General features: G+C 47.1%; 1 protein-coding gene across 2 annotated transcripts in view; it reads right to left on the bottom strand.

Annotated features, from left to right (window-relative positions):
- Positions 1-15,196, bottom strand: part of Clpb (ClpB family mitochondrial disaggregase) — a 102,520-nt gene that overhangs the window by 78,486 nt on the left and 8,838 nt on the right. For both annotated transcript variants that reach the window (XM_055623171.1, XM_055623172.1), the window contains exon 3: positions 1,473-1,559. In XM_055623171.1, coding sequence (XP_055479146.1) covers positions 1,473-1,559 — 87 coding nt within the window. The remainder of the gene's footprint in view (positions 1-1,472; positions 1,560-15,196) is intronic.

The following is a 15,196-nucleotide window of genomic DNA, read 5'->3' as shown; positions in this document are numbered from 1 at the left end:
GATCCTGGGTTCAATTTCCAGCATCAGTTAAAAAACAGAAGAACAGAAAGGAAGAGTTTGGAGCTATGCCCAATGTACAACAAACATAATATATACTTATATGAAAAATGTTTAAAAAGATAAAACACAACCCAAGAATTAAGGGGAGAATTAAAATTGGTGCCTCCAACTAGTAGCTAATACTGAAGAGTCCAGTACTTCTCTGAAAACATCCCTTAAAAGCTGGCATGTATTAGTGGTACAGGCTTGCCTTGCATGCCTGAAGCCCTAGGTTCAATCCCCAGCACTGGACGAAAAAGTCTAAAAACATTTTTTTGTTGTTGTACAATTTCTTTCATATAATTATAGTTAGGAAGACTGTGCACTTCATCCCACCAGACTTCTAGATGCCCTATGGCAGAAACCAGAACAGCCCGGGCTGGAGCACTGACGGACAGCGCACAATGCACCCTGAGCATCTGGGTTAACCTGCCTTTAGGTAAGTCACCTTTTCTCTCTGAGCTTCAGTTTTCTCAAGCGCAACATGAGTGTAACTACCTATTCTGTGGAGTGGCTGTAAAAGTTACAAGTATGAGCTACTTCTGGTGTGATGTTCGTGCCTGCGCGTGTGTGCGTGCCTGGGTGGGAACAGCTGAAGGCAAACGTTAGGTCTGTTGATTCATTTGTTTAATTAATAAAGTTTGGAGACAGGGTCTCATTATGTAGTTCTGGCTGGTCTGGAACTAGCTTTGTAGACCAGGCTGGCCTCAAACTCAAGAGATTCACCACCCTCTGCCTCCTGAATACTGGAATTTAAGACCTGTGCTACCACGCCCAGCTTAATCCAGTTTATATTTTGAGGCAGGGTCCTCATGGAATGTGAACTCACTGACTCAGAGCGGCTGGCCAAAGAGTCGCTGGTCATTTGTCTGTCCCTGCACTCCTCCCATGCTAGGGTTGCAGATGAACTTGGCTCATGCATGGTGCTAGGAAACCCAACTCAGGTCCTCATACACTTCAGTGACATTTATCTCTGCAGTTCCTACTTTTGATCTTTACATGATAGCTACAACCCGAATGAAGAAAAAAGCAGGTGAGAAAACATCGCAGCCACCAACAGGAGGGAGGGATGGAAGTCTCCAGACCCTTCAAATAAAAAGTCACTAAAAGCCCTCAATGGGGTCAGTAACTGCAGGCTTCTAAGATCATAACAACTCACACAGACATACATAACCATTTATACTCTGCTCTTACACACGTGGCTGCTATGGTAATACCAATGCCTTGCCGAAGGTCACAAAGCCAGTGAATGGTATGCTGGGATCTGAAACCACATGTGGCTCTCTGCATCCACTATGCAGGCCCAGCACCTTGAACTGCCTCAGCCTCTTGGCCTCTAAGGAGACAGGGCAGCAGCAAGGATGGGCGAGCAGCCAGGAACACAGTCCACAGAGCCCTGGCTCAGGCGGCTCTGGGTGCAAGGAGACTCTTACCTCTCATTTCGGCTAATGGCTGCCACCATCAGTGCTGTCCAGCCAAGTTTGTGCCTTGCGTTGACATCTGCACCTTCTGACAATAGCCTGACAAGAGACAGAGGATATTTTCAGTGTGTGGTTTGTGATGGACAGGAGCGGATATAATCCCAGAACAACACCTGGGGCATATAGTAAGTGCAAGGCCAGGCTGAACAGAGAACCTGAACAGAGAAGTACGAAGGCTCGATGGGTCTGCAAACAGTCCTTTCAGTTCCCATCCCCACTTACAGTGTCTGCCCACTCTCCTCTGGGGCTTCCCTTGCCCCTCTAATTCCCAGCTCCCTCCTGTCATCCTCCCAAGCCCTTTAAAAAGGAATTTGCTTTCTCTGTCTTAATAGTGATAGTACATTCCTGCTTCCCTGGTCCAAGAATCTCTCAGCTCCTTTGCCTAGAAGTTCTGCTTTCAGGCCCTGTGATACAACCCTGGTGCCCACACCTTCTCTCTTAAAAGACCTAACAGGCTTGGTCTTATCTAGGTAGTTTCCTGTTCGCAAAAGGATCACATGCCTCAACTCTGTTTTATCAAGGCTGTGTGGAAATCCTTCAACCAAAAGAAACTAGGAAAGAACTTTAAAAATACTCTGTTAGGTCCCACCAGAGCCCACACAGAGCTCCTGGGATCTATACGGCAGGTGCCTAGCATGTGGGAGTTGAGTGACTGTCAAGTAAACCAACAAATCCAAGGTCTACACGCATCACTGTAAATCTCAACTCGGTCCTGGTCCATATAACAGAAGGCTTGGGACAGACGGGTGGAACAGAGCCATATCTTATTTAGCACATTGTGGAACATGAACAGCCCTCTTGGAACTTCAAGTCTCCGAATTCATTTACTCTTCACAAGTTCAAGGAACAGCTAGTAATCTTTTTTAATGGAGAAGAAAACAGGAGAGAAAATGACCTGTGAAAGGTCACACAGCGAGCTGATGATTCTTCATAAGGACTCTCCTCACCTCATTTCATCAGCCTATCTCCAGACAGTACCCCTCTTCAGAACACAAAAGGCGAAGACTAAAGTGATTTCAGCCAACCAATGGCATGGTCCTGTGCTAGATTCTAGATGTGGGCAAGAAGGCATGGGGCCTGCTCTAGGAGGAGGACTCACGACAGCAGGAAACCAAAGTCAAGAATTTGCCTCCGCCAGGTGTGGTGGCTCATTCCTGTAACCCTCAGGCCTACTCAGGGTAACCATCATGAGTTCCAGGAGTTCCAAGCCTAGAATACAACAAGACCTTATGTAAACAGAGTGCATTCCAGGTGAGGGCTCTGTGCATGCCTCCTTTTGCAAAACCTGACAGCACCAGGGTTCTTTGTTTTGAAGCAAGGCTTACTAGATTGCCTACATCAGCCTTGAACTTATTAAGCAGCCCAGGCTGGCCTCAACTATGGACCTCCTCATTCTCATCTTCCTGCATGCTGGGATTATAGTTCTAAGAGGTACAGAGGATATATTGCTGTTTTTACCTTGTATGATTGATGAACAATTTTGAACTACATGTATGAAGTTGTCTTTTCTGTTACGGCTATGTTAGTTTTTAGGAAAAGAAACTCTTGGCAAAGGGGGGTGTCCTTGTCCTGTTTAACAATACAAAGCCAGTCCTGCATGGCTGTACATAACTCTCACTGGAAGGCTGAGGCAGCAGAATTACTGCAAGTTCAAGGCCATCCTGTGAAACCTTATCTCACACACTAACAGCAGAACAGTTAAGGGCAGAGGCAGAACTCTGGGTCTAGTCAAGCTCTAAGCTCCGCAGCTTACTGTGCCACCCTACGTAGGCACAGCCCTCCCTTGAGCTGCAGAGGCTGGCGGGGACTGCACACTGCACTTCCATCTAAGCACGGCCGGGAAGGGCTCTGCCAACCTGGGCCCTGGGTCCTCAGAGGAGGAGAGCATCATCTGCAGCCTCACGGGGTCAAGATGTAATGGAAGAGAACAAGGATCCTGGCATCTAGATTCAGACCCTGCGTTCACTTGCCAAACCCTCTCATGTAAGGTGGTTGTTAGGAGACACACCACAGCCATGGGCCACTCTGTAAGGAGTGATGTGCCTGGTAAACTGAGGAAGAGCCAGAGATAGCTAACCTCACCAGCACCACAGCAAACCCAACCACAACTTTTCCTCTTGTAGTGCTGAGTGGGGGTGGGAAGGGTACTGAGTCTCCCCTCTTTTCCCCAGTACAGAGCAGACCCCAAAGTTAGGCCTTCACAAACCAGATCTCTTTATTTCATTTTGTTGCTTCACAAGTGAATGCCCAGCAGGCACTCATTTCAAAGTCCTGAGCCAGCTGGGGGTGGGATGGGGTGGTGACTGCCTGCTGAGAATGGCTGAAAGGGCCTCTGAGGCCAGAGAAAGCCACCCTTGCTCTCCCCTGTGATTTTCACCAATGGACAAAATGCGGCAAGTGAATTAATCTCTTTTAAAAAGAGCAATGCTCATGACAGAGCACGGTGTCTCCGAAAAGGTTAGGATTCCATCATCCCTGAGATGATGAGTAGAATGCTTAATGCAGGCTGCCAGTCAGGGCAGAGCAGCCTGTGTGATGCTGGGGAGAGGGGGTGGGCACGGCAGGCTTTCCTGGACTCACTCTAGACTTATGGCCAGCTCTCCCTAATGAACTAACTCACTCTCCTGCTTGGCAGGGCAGTGATGGGTGATACTCAATGGGGATGGTTCATGGTGGTAGACAGGAGACCACAGCAGACATCTAGAGTTGAAGAGCAGCTCTTGCACAACTCCCAGGATATACAGAACAGAAAGGATCTTAGTTCAAATACAGCGGCTGCTACTTACTGAGGTAGGGCCCATGGGCTTCTCTGTTCCTCCACGAGAATGGACCTGGGTATGGTGGTATATGCCTATAATCCTAGCACCCAGAAGGCTGAGGCAGGAGGACTGCCATGAGTCAAGGTCAGCCAGGGCTATATAACAGGACCTTGTCTCTCTCTCTCAAAAAAAAAAAAAAAAAAAAAACACACCTCCCACCTGAGGTGTCATCAGAAACAGTAACATGGCTATAACACGTGGTATATAATAAAGCACTGTGAAAACAGCAGTGCCTACGCTGTTAGCATCATTGCCTGTTTTACATTAGAGATGGGAAGAGAGGGTGGGGGAAATGGCTTAGTGAGTAAGGGTCCCTTGTCACCACACCTGATTTACCTGATGTCATAAGTAAATCAGGATGCTATAGGAAAATACAGCAACTACTCGAAACATATATGTGGACAAAAAATAAATTGCCACCAGGCAGTGGTGGCACACACCTTTAATCCTAGCACTTGGGGAGGCAGAGGCAGGTGGATCTCTGAGTCCAAGGCCAGCCTGGTCTACAGAGAGTTCGAGGATACCCAGGGTTACACAGAGAAACAAACCCTGTCTCAAAAACAAGCAAGCAAACAAACAAAAAGAAAATTAACTCCCTAAAATCCCCAAACAAGGGAGAGCAATCAGTAGCAGACTCTAAGAGCAAAGCAAAAAAAAAAAAAAAAAAAAAAAAAAGTCTCCTCTAGTCACCAGGGATGTAAGAAGGACCAGCGGGCCAAAGACCCAGAGGTGACATCATCTTCTGCTGGGGAGGGCAAGGGGAAGCAGGCAGATTTTCATGTTCTGCTCCGGACACTTTCTTACAGCATTGTTCACCTTTTCTTAATCACTTTTAGGACTCATCCTTTACGGTTTCCCTAAGACAGTCTGTAGCCTTCCCAGTCCCCTGTGCTAATCTGTACAAAACAGTTAACAGATGGCTGTCCAGTCTAACTTCCTCAGTCACCAGTACCCTCCAGAAATGCCCTGTCTTCATCTGCTGCTCCATTTCTTGCCCTGGCAGCTGGCACATGGGAGTTCTCAGGGTTAACTGTCTACAGCACCTGCAAACACCAATTGGCCACAAATACTTGTCTTGTGGTGGAAGACTTGTGGCATAACAGTCTTTTTTTAAAGTACTTAGGCTCTTGGGCAAGGCATCTCAGACTCAGGAATGGGTGGGGACATGGCCTGGAGGGCTGATGGTCATGGGTTCTAGTCAGAGATGTCAGGTACTTGATAAATGGCTCAGGATATATCTACCTCTGTGGACCTTATTTTTCTCTGCAGTCCCTATTACTTCTAAAATTTTATCATTTTAAGATGCACGTGTTCGCATCTGGAACTGAAGAGATGACTCAGCTGTAAAGAGCATGTGTTGTTCTTGCAGAAAACCTGGGTTTGGTTCCCAGAATCCATGTAGTGGCTCCCAACCAACTCTAAATCCACTTCCAGGGGATTCAATATCCTCTTCTGATCTCCATGAACACACACAGGCACAAGCGCCCACACGTGCACACACACAGTGCAGATATACACACAAACAGGCAATGCAATCATACACATAAAGAAAAATAAATCTAAATTATATATATAAATAAAATAAAAATTATATACATATAAATAAAATAAAAATGAAAACTGAGAAGTGAATTCCTAGCAGACTGACACTAAGACTTCCAAAAAGACAGTTCTTTAGTCTTGGTGCTTGCAGAAGGGAATCCTGCAGGCAGATGCAGGTTTAAGTCATTCTCACTAGCTCTTCTCAGGGAAAGGAGATACCATTTCACTTTTCTTCCTCTTTCCATTCGACCAATCAATACAAAGCGGCCAGTGAACTTCAATCATGCATTGTTCCAACTGATCCCAGAGCCTTTGCAGGAACTGGCCCTCGCCGCAGCCAGGGAGGGGCTGAAGAGTGGGGAGCACAGTCCCACCTGCAACAGAGGCCTGGAAGCACTGAGCCATGCAGACCCAATCATGATCACTATCTGGGCAACAGGACCCTGGTTGGAGCCGCCCAGAAGGCCCTGTTTACAGTAATAACAGCACCAGGCCCTCTGTCTGAGCAGAGGCAAGGCGCCTGGGGCTAAGAATCCCCAGGCGGCCTCCATCTGTGCCTTATCTCCCAGGCAGCCAGGGAGGGAAGGTGGGGGAAGGGCAGCAAAGGCTGTTCCTGGACCCCAGCCTGTTACTACAGATCTCCAGGCAAGGACCTGGTGCTCCGACTGCACAGGCTCCGGGCCTCTTTGGCGTCAGCTATTTGGCTATTTGAATTGAGCACCAGCTCAGGCCCCTTCTCTAGGAAGCCCGCCAGGTGCCCTTGTTCTCAGTGATGAGAACACAGACTGGTATGTGTACAGCACCCACAACTTTGATGCAGTGAAATCTTCCCACTTCATCCCTGGGTCTTTCCTACTACAGTCAGTTGCAGTATTTTGGAACCTAATGCATGCCCTTCAGAATCAACACAGATGAGCAGGTTCACTAAGCCACTTTGGGAAAAGACTGACCCAGATAGAAGCCTGTCTCTGCCTTTGCCCAGCTGCATGCCCATGGCAGGTCCAGAACCTGCTACCTCACCAGCCTGCCAGAGCCACCTAACAAGAGTGCCGATGTGACCAAGGGGACCAGGTGTGTGAATGTGCATGTTTCATGGCAGCTTCTACGCTAACTGTTCTACGTGTTCACAGGCAACGGTGAAGCGGTTGATCTGCAGCTTCACTGACACTCACTGCTCTAAGGAACTAAAGCCAAGGCGGGGTGGCCGTTTCTTTACAGACGCCTGTTACATGTCAATGTATGCGGGCTGCTATTGTTAAATTTAGAAACCAGTTACAAAAACAGCAACAAAATCCCTTCACAGATGCTTCACATGTATCCACTTTACACTTTGATTCATTTGGTTCCTGTTTCTAACGCATTTTACTTGGCCATGTGAGAATTAATTTCAGACATTCTACCCCTTATCTCCAAATACTTCAGCATGTATTTGCCAGTACAAGGATAGACTTCTACAGAACCACCAGCCATAATGGTCAAAGTCTAGTGTGGAAGAGATTCAACCAAGGGTAGATCAGAAATACTCAGAAATAGGAAAAAAATTTCAGAAACTAAACAAACCCTGCATCTATACTGAACATATACAGACATCTGTTGTCATTATTTCTTGAACAATATAGTTGACAACCATTTGCACAGCATCTACAATGAATCATGTATAAGTAATTTGGAGACGATTTAAGTACACAAGAATATGTATGTAGGCTTTATGGAAATACTCTGACATAACATATTAAGGGCTTGAGCATCTGCAGAGTAGGGGACCCACCGAGGATCCTGGAACCAACTGATGCCACAGGATGAACATTTACCTCATTTCTGCCTATGTTCAATTGTCTCCAGTTATCCTAATACTTTCCACAGCATTCTAGCCCTGTGGCCCAGATGTAAGACAGAATCAATATAAAGATCAAACACTGTGTCTTCATTTCATCTAGAATAGTTCTTCAACCTTTCTGTGATCTTCATAATATTGGCATTTTTTGTTCAGTAAGGCCAGTTTCCGTCTCCCTTTCAGCTCTGAAGTAACACTTCCTACACTCATTCATCACTGCACAAACTCTTCCTAGGACTGACGATTCCAGACTCTGAGAGGTGCTGACCCAGGCCTTCAAGGCAGCCAGTCTACAGACACGTACTTGGCAAATAGCTAAAATACAAGCACGGACCCTGGAGGCGAGTGCCATGTGAGTGATGGTCAGGGCAACAACAGGAAGGCTCTGGATGCAGAGCTCTCCTACAGGAAGGGAAGGTTAGGCAGAACATGGACTCCTCTAATCATCTCCTGGGATCACATCTGCATCCCCAGGGAGACTGAAACATGAAAATACAGCAAGTACAGGAGGGGAGCGACCCAGGACACCAACATGTGGGCACCTCAGCTCAGCCTGTCAGCAGCTGCCTCAGTGACTGCTTGGTCTAGGCAGCCGAGGTGTGGGAAAGGGCTATGGGCGCCACCTGCTGGCAGCAAAGCAGGACTCTGGGCTCCAATAGAGGGCAGCTGGGCAGCTGGCTGCTTGCCAGGAAGCTTGTCACAATTAGCAGTGAGAAACAGTAGTGGATCCAACTCCTCAAACTAGACTGGCAATTGAACAACTACTGTCAAGCTCTATGTAGGTCCATACAGAATTTTCAGTGAGGAACAGACTGGGAAAAGCCAACCGTAATCCCCACCCCAACTCGCAGGGGACAGCAAAGGGTCAGCCTTCGCTCACTCAACAGAACACAGCTGCTCAGAGCCATCCATCCCCTGTGCTGGGGATTGAGAGCATACTATGGGGGGACACATACCTTGCCCACAGAGAGAACACCCCAATAGTGCACTAATTATTATGGGACCTCTGAGATGTCTTACAGGAAAGCAACAGAAACAATACGTTGGCTCTTCATATCTGGCAAATTTTGAATGGAATTTTGGTTTTTACAATACTGGAGATTGAACTCAGGGATTTCTGCACGCCAGGTAAGCATCTACCATTGAGCTATGGTTTACTGAAATGTTTTTTTTCTTTTGGGGGGGAGGTCAAAGTGTGTTTGTCTGAGTTTATGAGCATGCAAGTGCCCACATGGCCAGAAGAGGGGTATTGTATCCTCCAGAACTGATGTTGCAGGCAGTCGTGAGCCACCTGATGTGGGTGCTGGGAACTAAACCCAGATCCCTTTTTAACTTTCAAAATTTTTTGAAATTTAAAGCTGCCTATAAACTCATGGTGTAGTCCAGGCAGACCTTAAACTTGTGTCCTGTCTCAAATAACAGACTCAAACAATGGAGCCCACGGCTCATAGTTTTGTTTTTTTTAACGTGCAGTGGTTTTTGCCTGCATGCACGTCCACGTGAGGGTGTCGAATCACTTGGAGTTGGATGGACTACAGACAATTGTGAGCTGCCATGTGGCCGCTGGGAGTTGAACTGGGCTCCTCTGGAAGAACAGCCAGTGCTCTTAACCATTTAAGCCATCTCTCCAAATCCACGGCTCATGGTTCCTGTCCTGAGTCTCAGTGCCCCAACTCCCACAGTGACTTCAGAGTCCCTGGCAGTCAGTGGCAGCCTGGAGCTGTAGCCCTACCACTCCGTCCTTCCCACGGCAGGCACATCCCATCCCTTTTGCACTCACGATGAGACAGCGCACTCCAGGTGTCTGACAGGACTACAGGTGACGAAAATGACAAAGGAAAAGCCTCCAGTGAGCAGGTGAGCCACAGGCTGGAGACACTGGGATTAGCTCAGTGTCTTAAAGGCTCTTCTTGTCTCAGCATCAGAAAGCCCACAGACCACCTGTCCCACAGCAGTCCCCCACTACCACCAATTCCACACACATATAAGCAGTGTCTTCAATGGCTGTGCCTTTGACCCAAACTAAGCCAACAGGTGCAATCCACTGTTTATAGGGTGCAAGCAGTCCTGATCCTCAGCCTGATCAAAGCTTAACAGATCGTAGAGATCCAGTGAGAAAAGGGCAAGAAAGCAAGTAATGTAGACCCTGGCCAAATTAACAGACACGCGGCATCTCTAACAAGGGCATCCCTGCCTTGCCTCTCACTACAATAATGCCACATGGAATTCAGAGAGGACACCGAAAGTTCATGGCCTTTTCATTAGGAAATAGCCAGGATATGGTAACCTGAAACCACAATTTAGGTAGCCAGACCTGGATAGAGTGACATGGACTTCTAATATTTATTTCCTAGTAGCACTATCATTTAAAGATGGGAACAAGGAAAGAGAGCCCAGTGGACAGAGTTAGGACCACGTGAGGAGAAAGCAGGTGTCAAGTGTTATGGGAATTCCATTTCATCATGGAAAGAGTTACTGTGGGAACTATTATTCAGGTTATCTGAAGAACAGAGAGGTTAATGCAGTTGGAAAAAAATTTTAAAAGGACAAGTCGGCCTTGTTCATAATGACATAATGTTGATCATTTTCACACTGTGAAAACATGTTTGTCAATGGACAGATGGAGTAATAAATGTGTTTCGCTGCATGCGGAATTTATTCAGCTTTCAAAGGCGTGAAGTACTGACAATGTGCTGCCACACATGTGAATCTTGGAAAGCTGAGCTGAAGAAGTCAGACACAAAATCCAGAAACTGTGGGATCTCATTCGTGTGAAGTGTCCAGAATGGGCAAACCCACAGAGACAGGAAACAGACTTGAGGTTGCCAGAGGCTGGGGGAAGGAAGGATGGAAATGATTCCTAATGAGGGGGTTAGGAAATGTTCAAGAGATACACCATATTAATTGCACTATCTCATAAATGTATTAAAGCCACTGAATTTTGTGTGTTAAAGGAGTGAATTTTCTGATACAGTTACATTAAAAAAAGAGAAAAGGAAAGACTAGGCGGATGAGTAGATGCTTAATCAAAATCTACTTCTGCTTCAGAAGCAGAGAGCATCTGAGACTTCGGGGTAGAGTAAAAGTCCCTAAAATCCTGGCTGACCCAGGCAGGGACTGTGGCCGAGCACTCGGCAGCCCGAGGAGACCCTGCCCTGCTGTATTCCAAGTCCTGATCCCAGGGGAATCCCGGCCTCCCCATTGTGCTTTGCCACCCACCCCTGCTCACTGTCCATCTGCAAAGGCTGGTCAAACACACAGCCTTCTCAGGAGGCCAGGGTGCTAACCTCAAACAAAAGGCCATTGAGATGGAAGTTTCAGCCCAGCCTCAGAAAGAATTCTTATGCAGGCTGGCAGCGCTTTCCATCCACATGAATGGAGACTCCTGCAGACCAGTGAGCTGGGCCAGCTGTTGTGTAGGGCTGTGCTCTCCTACTGAGTAGTCGTCTTTGGACAATCAACAGAACTCTAATCAATTACTCAATCAACAGGCCAGACTCTGTACTCTGTGACTTGCTAAGGTGGAGGCAGGAGAAGCAGGTACTATCTAGATATTCAGAGAGGGTTCACAGGCAGGTGAAGAAATACATATGAAGCAACTGAAGAAAAAAGGCAAGGGTGAATCTCGCAGCCTTTAAGATCCAGTGTAATTTGGTAAGAGAGACGAGTACCCGGTATGAGCTGCTGGGAAATAAAGCTGCGATGTATGTGGGCTTCCGTGTAAATCACAGGTGTACACTGGCTGTAAGGCCACCAGGAGGAAGCAAGTCTGCCTGAGCACTGAGTCTTCTCATCTGGAAAATGTACATTACTGTCTATTCTGTAACCCGGTGGTGAGACATAGTATTTACTGCCTGCCTGCCACAGAGCTCACAGCCAATCAACAGCTGCTGCTGCTGTTAGCCTGGATGAGCTTTGTGGAGAAAGAACGCGAGGCGGGCACTAAGGTACAACTAGAATCTAGACAGGTAAGAAAACCAGAGAACGCTGCAAAGCCATAGGAACCTGTGGATTCCCAATAAGTCTGACAGAAACGGTTTGGCCCGCTTCCTACGAGGAAATGTAACCCAGGCCAGCTTCTCCTTGGCCCCTAGCTCACTGTTAGGTAAGAAGGGTTACTACCCACCTGAGCAGCTTTGAGAGACTCACTTAGCAGCCTGAACTTCTGTGAAGAAGGCTGTTATTGGCAAGGTTGTTGACATGTTAATGTTACACAGCTGGTTAGTAGCTATGACAAAAACAGACCCAGGCCTCTAGCATTCTTTCTATAACATTTTGTTGCCTTTCAAAGTCCCAGCATTCAGGACACCTGTTAAGGTTATTTTAAAAACCTGGACTCTTCAGGAAGCAAAAACTATCAAATTACAGACAGTGATGATGTCAGGCCTTGACCTCTGCTGGTCTGGGATAAAGACTTTGTTTTAATCCACTGCAAGCCACAAAGACATTTACATATTTACTGATTAAGAGAGCTGGATGTTTTGGTTGCTCTGATGCCATCATTAATATCTTCCCATCCAGCCAAAATGATACAGCAATCGATAAACAGCCAGCCTCTCTGTGGCCCAGACACAGCCAAATGTGTTTACCAGGCAGGACTTTTGTTAATTAGATAAAATCCCCAGATCAATTTGTACAATGTTCACCTATGCTGTAGCTAAACACATTCAGGACACCTTGATCCTGACACACAGACAGCAAGTGCCTCGAGCTGGGGCATCAGGGGACAAGAGCCAAACCAAACCATCAGTGCAAAGCTAGAATAAATGTGTTTACCCCTCAACAAGGCCCAATCTGTTTTTCTTTGCTGAACTGTATAATTTTTTCCAAAGCCATCCGTTAGACCAGTTTAATCTTTATTTTTTAAAACCATAAAGCCAGAAACCAAAAACAGTACGCCAAAAGAATTTCCAGATAATAGATAAATCTATCGTGCTTATTAGAGACAAGATCTATCTATCTATCTATCTATCTATCTATCTATCTATCTATCTATAATATATATATATATATTATATATACATTATGTACACACACACACAGCTTTGGCTGGCCTGGAGCTCTATGTAGACCAGGCTGGCCTTGAACTCGGAGATCCACCTGCCTCTTCCTCCCAAGCGTAGGTGTGGCGGTGCACTGGGTTGGGTCTGTGTAAGTCTGAGGCCAACCTGCTCTACAGAGCCATTTCCAGAACACAGACACCCCCACCTCCTGTCTGTAACTCCAGCTCCAAGAGATCCAACATACGTACCCATAATTAAAATTCATAACAATAAACCTTAAAAAAAAAAAAGCCAGGACTCACAACTTTAATCCCAGCAGAGGCAGGTGGCTCCTCTGTGACTTCAAGGCCAGCTTAACTATACAGTGCATTCCAGGACAGCCAGAGCTATAGCTGCACAGTGAGACCCATCTCAGAAACAAGCAAAGCATGAAAGACTTCAATCTTTTTTTCCAACTCAATTCCTCCAAGGCAAATTTTACTCAGTGTATGGCAACAGCACCTACACTTTCTGGCTCAGAAAGTGAAAACTCACTAACATTTCCTTTCTGAATGAAACACACCCAGCCCTGTTCATTCATTCAGCATGGACTGTGGGCTATTTATTATGTCTCAGACTCTGAATCAGGCATGAGCACTAGAGGACAGTCCAGCCAACTTCCCTCAACTGGGCTTCTAATGTCTTCGCCCGAACCACACACACCACTTGCTGGGCCTCTCCCAGGTGCTTTTCCTTTTTGGTGCAGGGACTGAACCCAGCTTTACCGAAGCTACACAAACACCCTGCCAATGACCTATTATAACTCAGAGCTGCGTTTCAGCCTGCCTTCCCATACAACTATCGCTGTTGACCAACGTGTTTTCCACTAAGCAGCAAAAACCTTTAACAATTATAATCTCCAAATTTATCTGTTAGTATCTTTGCCTTTTATATACACGCTGACAGTGTGATTGTCCTTCCTTAAGGCTATCCAAGATCACTTCATGTCACCCATCCTTGCTCCCCAGAGTCCAGCCATATCCTCTGCTTCTCCCTCTCAATCCGGGGTCATTCCGGAAGCCCAGGCTGGCCTCAAAATCACAACTTGTCTTTAGAGCTCTGGGATCACAAGTGGGAAACAGGCACATTCAGCTCCTTATTTTCTCCATCCAAGGAAGGGGCCATGACCACTAGGTGTCTCCTGTGCCAAGCAAAAATCCCAGAAAAAGGCAAGTACTCAGTAAAATGTTTGTCAAATGAACACATGAACTGTGCACAGAATGGACACCCAGCCATTAGTGGTTCAAAGCTTGTGCCACCAGGCTTCACCTGAGCTGTTTGGGCTGATGAAGGATGAAGTAGGGCGACATTCACAGAGGCCCAGCACTCAGTCCAGTGAAGGAAAAAGAACAGGCAGGGTGCTATCTATCAGCAGTGTGATCTGAGGGAAATATGATCGCCAGCGGAGAACAGGAGGTCTCCCAATCCTATCCTGACAGGCCCCACATGGCTCTGTCTGAGCCCTGACAGATGTGCTGCAGTCTGTCTGGTGCCCTTGGTCCTGGGAGAGTGGCTCAGTGTAGAAGCCAGGCTGGGCTGAGATAGAGAGTCACCTGCTCTCGGATGCCAAGCAGGGCAGGGGCCAGCCTCTCAGCTGTGGAAGCAGGGTGAGTTGAAATGCCTCAAGGATAAAGGAGGAAATGGCTGCTGCTCAGGGAAGTGCTGAGAAAGGGGAAGAACGCAGCCTTCCTGTGCGGCAGTGGGAGAAGGCAAGAGGCCTCTGGACTGCCTGCTTCTGCTGGCTTCAGTCAGTCAGGCTGTATTAGGGAACAGGTGAGACAGAGGGGCAGCAAGCCCCCGTCCTTGCCCTCCGGGAGCCATCCAATGACTCACGGGGAAGGGTTGCTCACAAACTTTCTTTGTTGTTTTGTTTTTATTTTGTTTTGAGATAGTCTTGCTGACCTCTAACTTTCAAGGTAGCATATGCTGACCTTGAACTGGAAAACTTCCTGCCTCACCCGGAGTGCTAGGATTAGAGGCTTGAGCTAGCAAGACCAGCCCAAACTCCTTAATACAAAGAACAATGTGGAGCCATCTCGATGGCTCAGCAGGTAAAAGTGTCTGCCTCCAAGAGGATGGACATCAGAAGAAGAAGAAAACAGGAAACAACCTAGGAACCTGCCACAGTGGGCCTCTGAAAGGCTCTGTCCTGCAGACTATCAAAGCAGACGCTGAGACTTATGGCCAACTGTTAGGCAGAGTGCATGGAATCTTATGTAAGAAGTGGGAAATAGTAAGATCTGGGGAGGACAGGAACCCCACAAGGAGAGCAACAGAACCAAAAAATTTGTACACAGGGGTCTTCCCAGAGACTCATACTCCAACCAAGTACCAGGCATGGAGATATCCTAGAACCTCTGCACAGATGTAGCCCATGGCAGTGTCCAAGTGGGTTACATAGTAATGGGAAGAGGGACTGCCTCTGACATAATCTGATTG

This window comes from Psammomys obesus, unplaced genomic scaffold, assembly GCF_907164565.1.
Source record: "Psammomys obesus unplaced genomic scaffold, mPsaObe1.curated_primary_1811, whole genome shotgun sequence".
In the NCBI taxonomy this organism is placed as follows: domain Eukaryota; kingdom Metazoa; phylum Chordata; class Mammalia; order Rodentia; family Muridae; genus Psammomys; species Psammomys obesus.
Note: the sequence above shows the minus strand (reverse complement) of the source record. Positions and strands in the feature narration are given on the sequence as shown.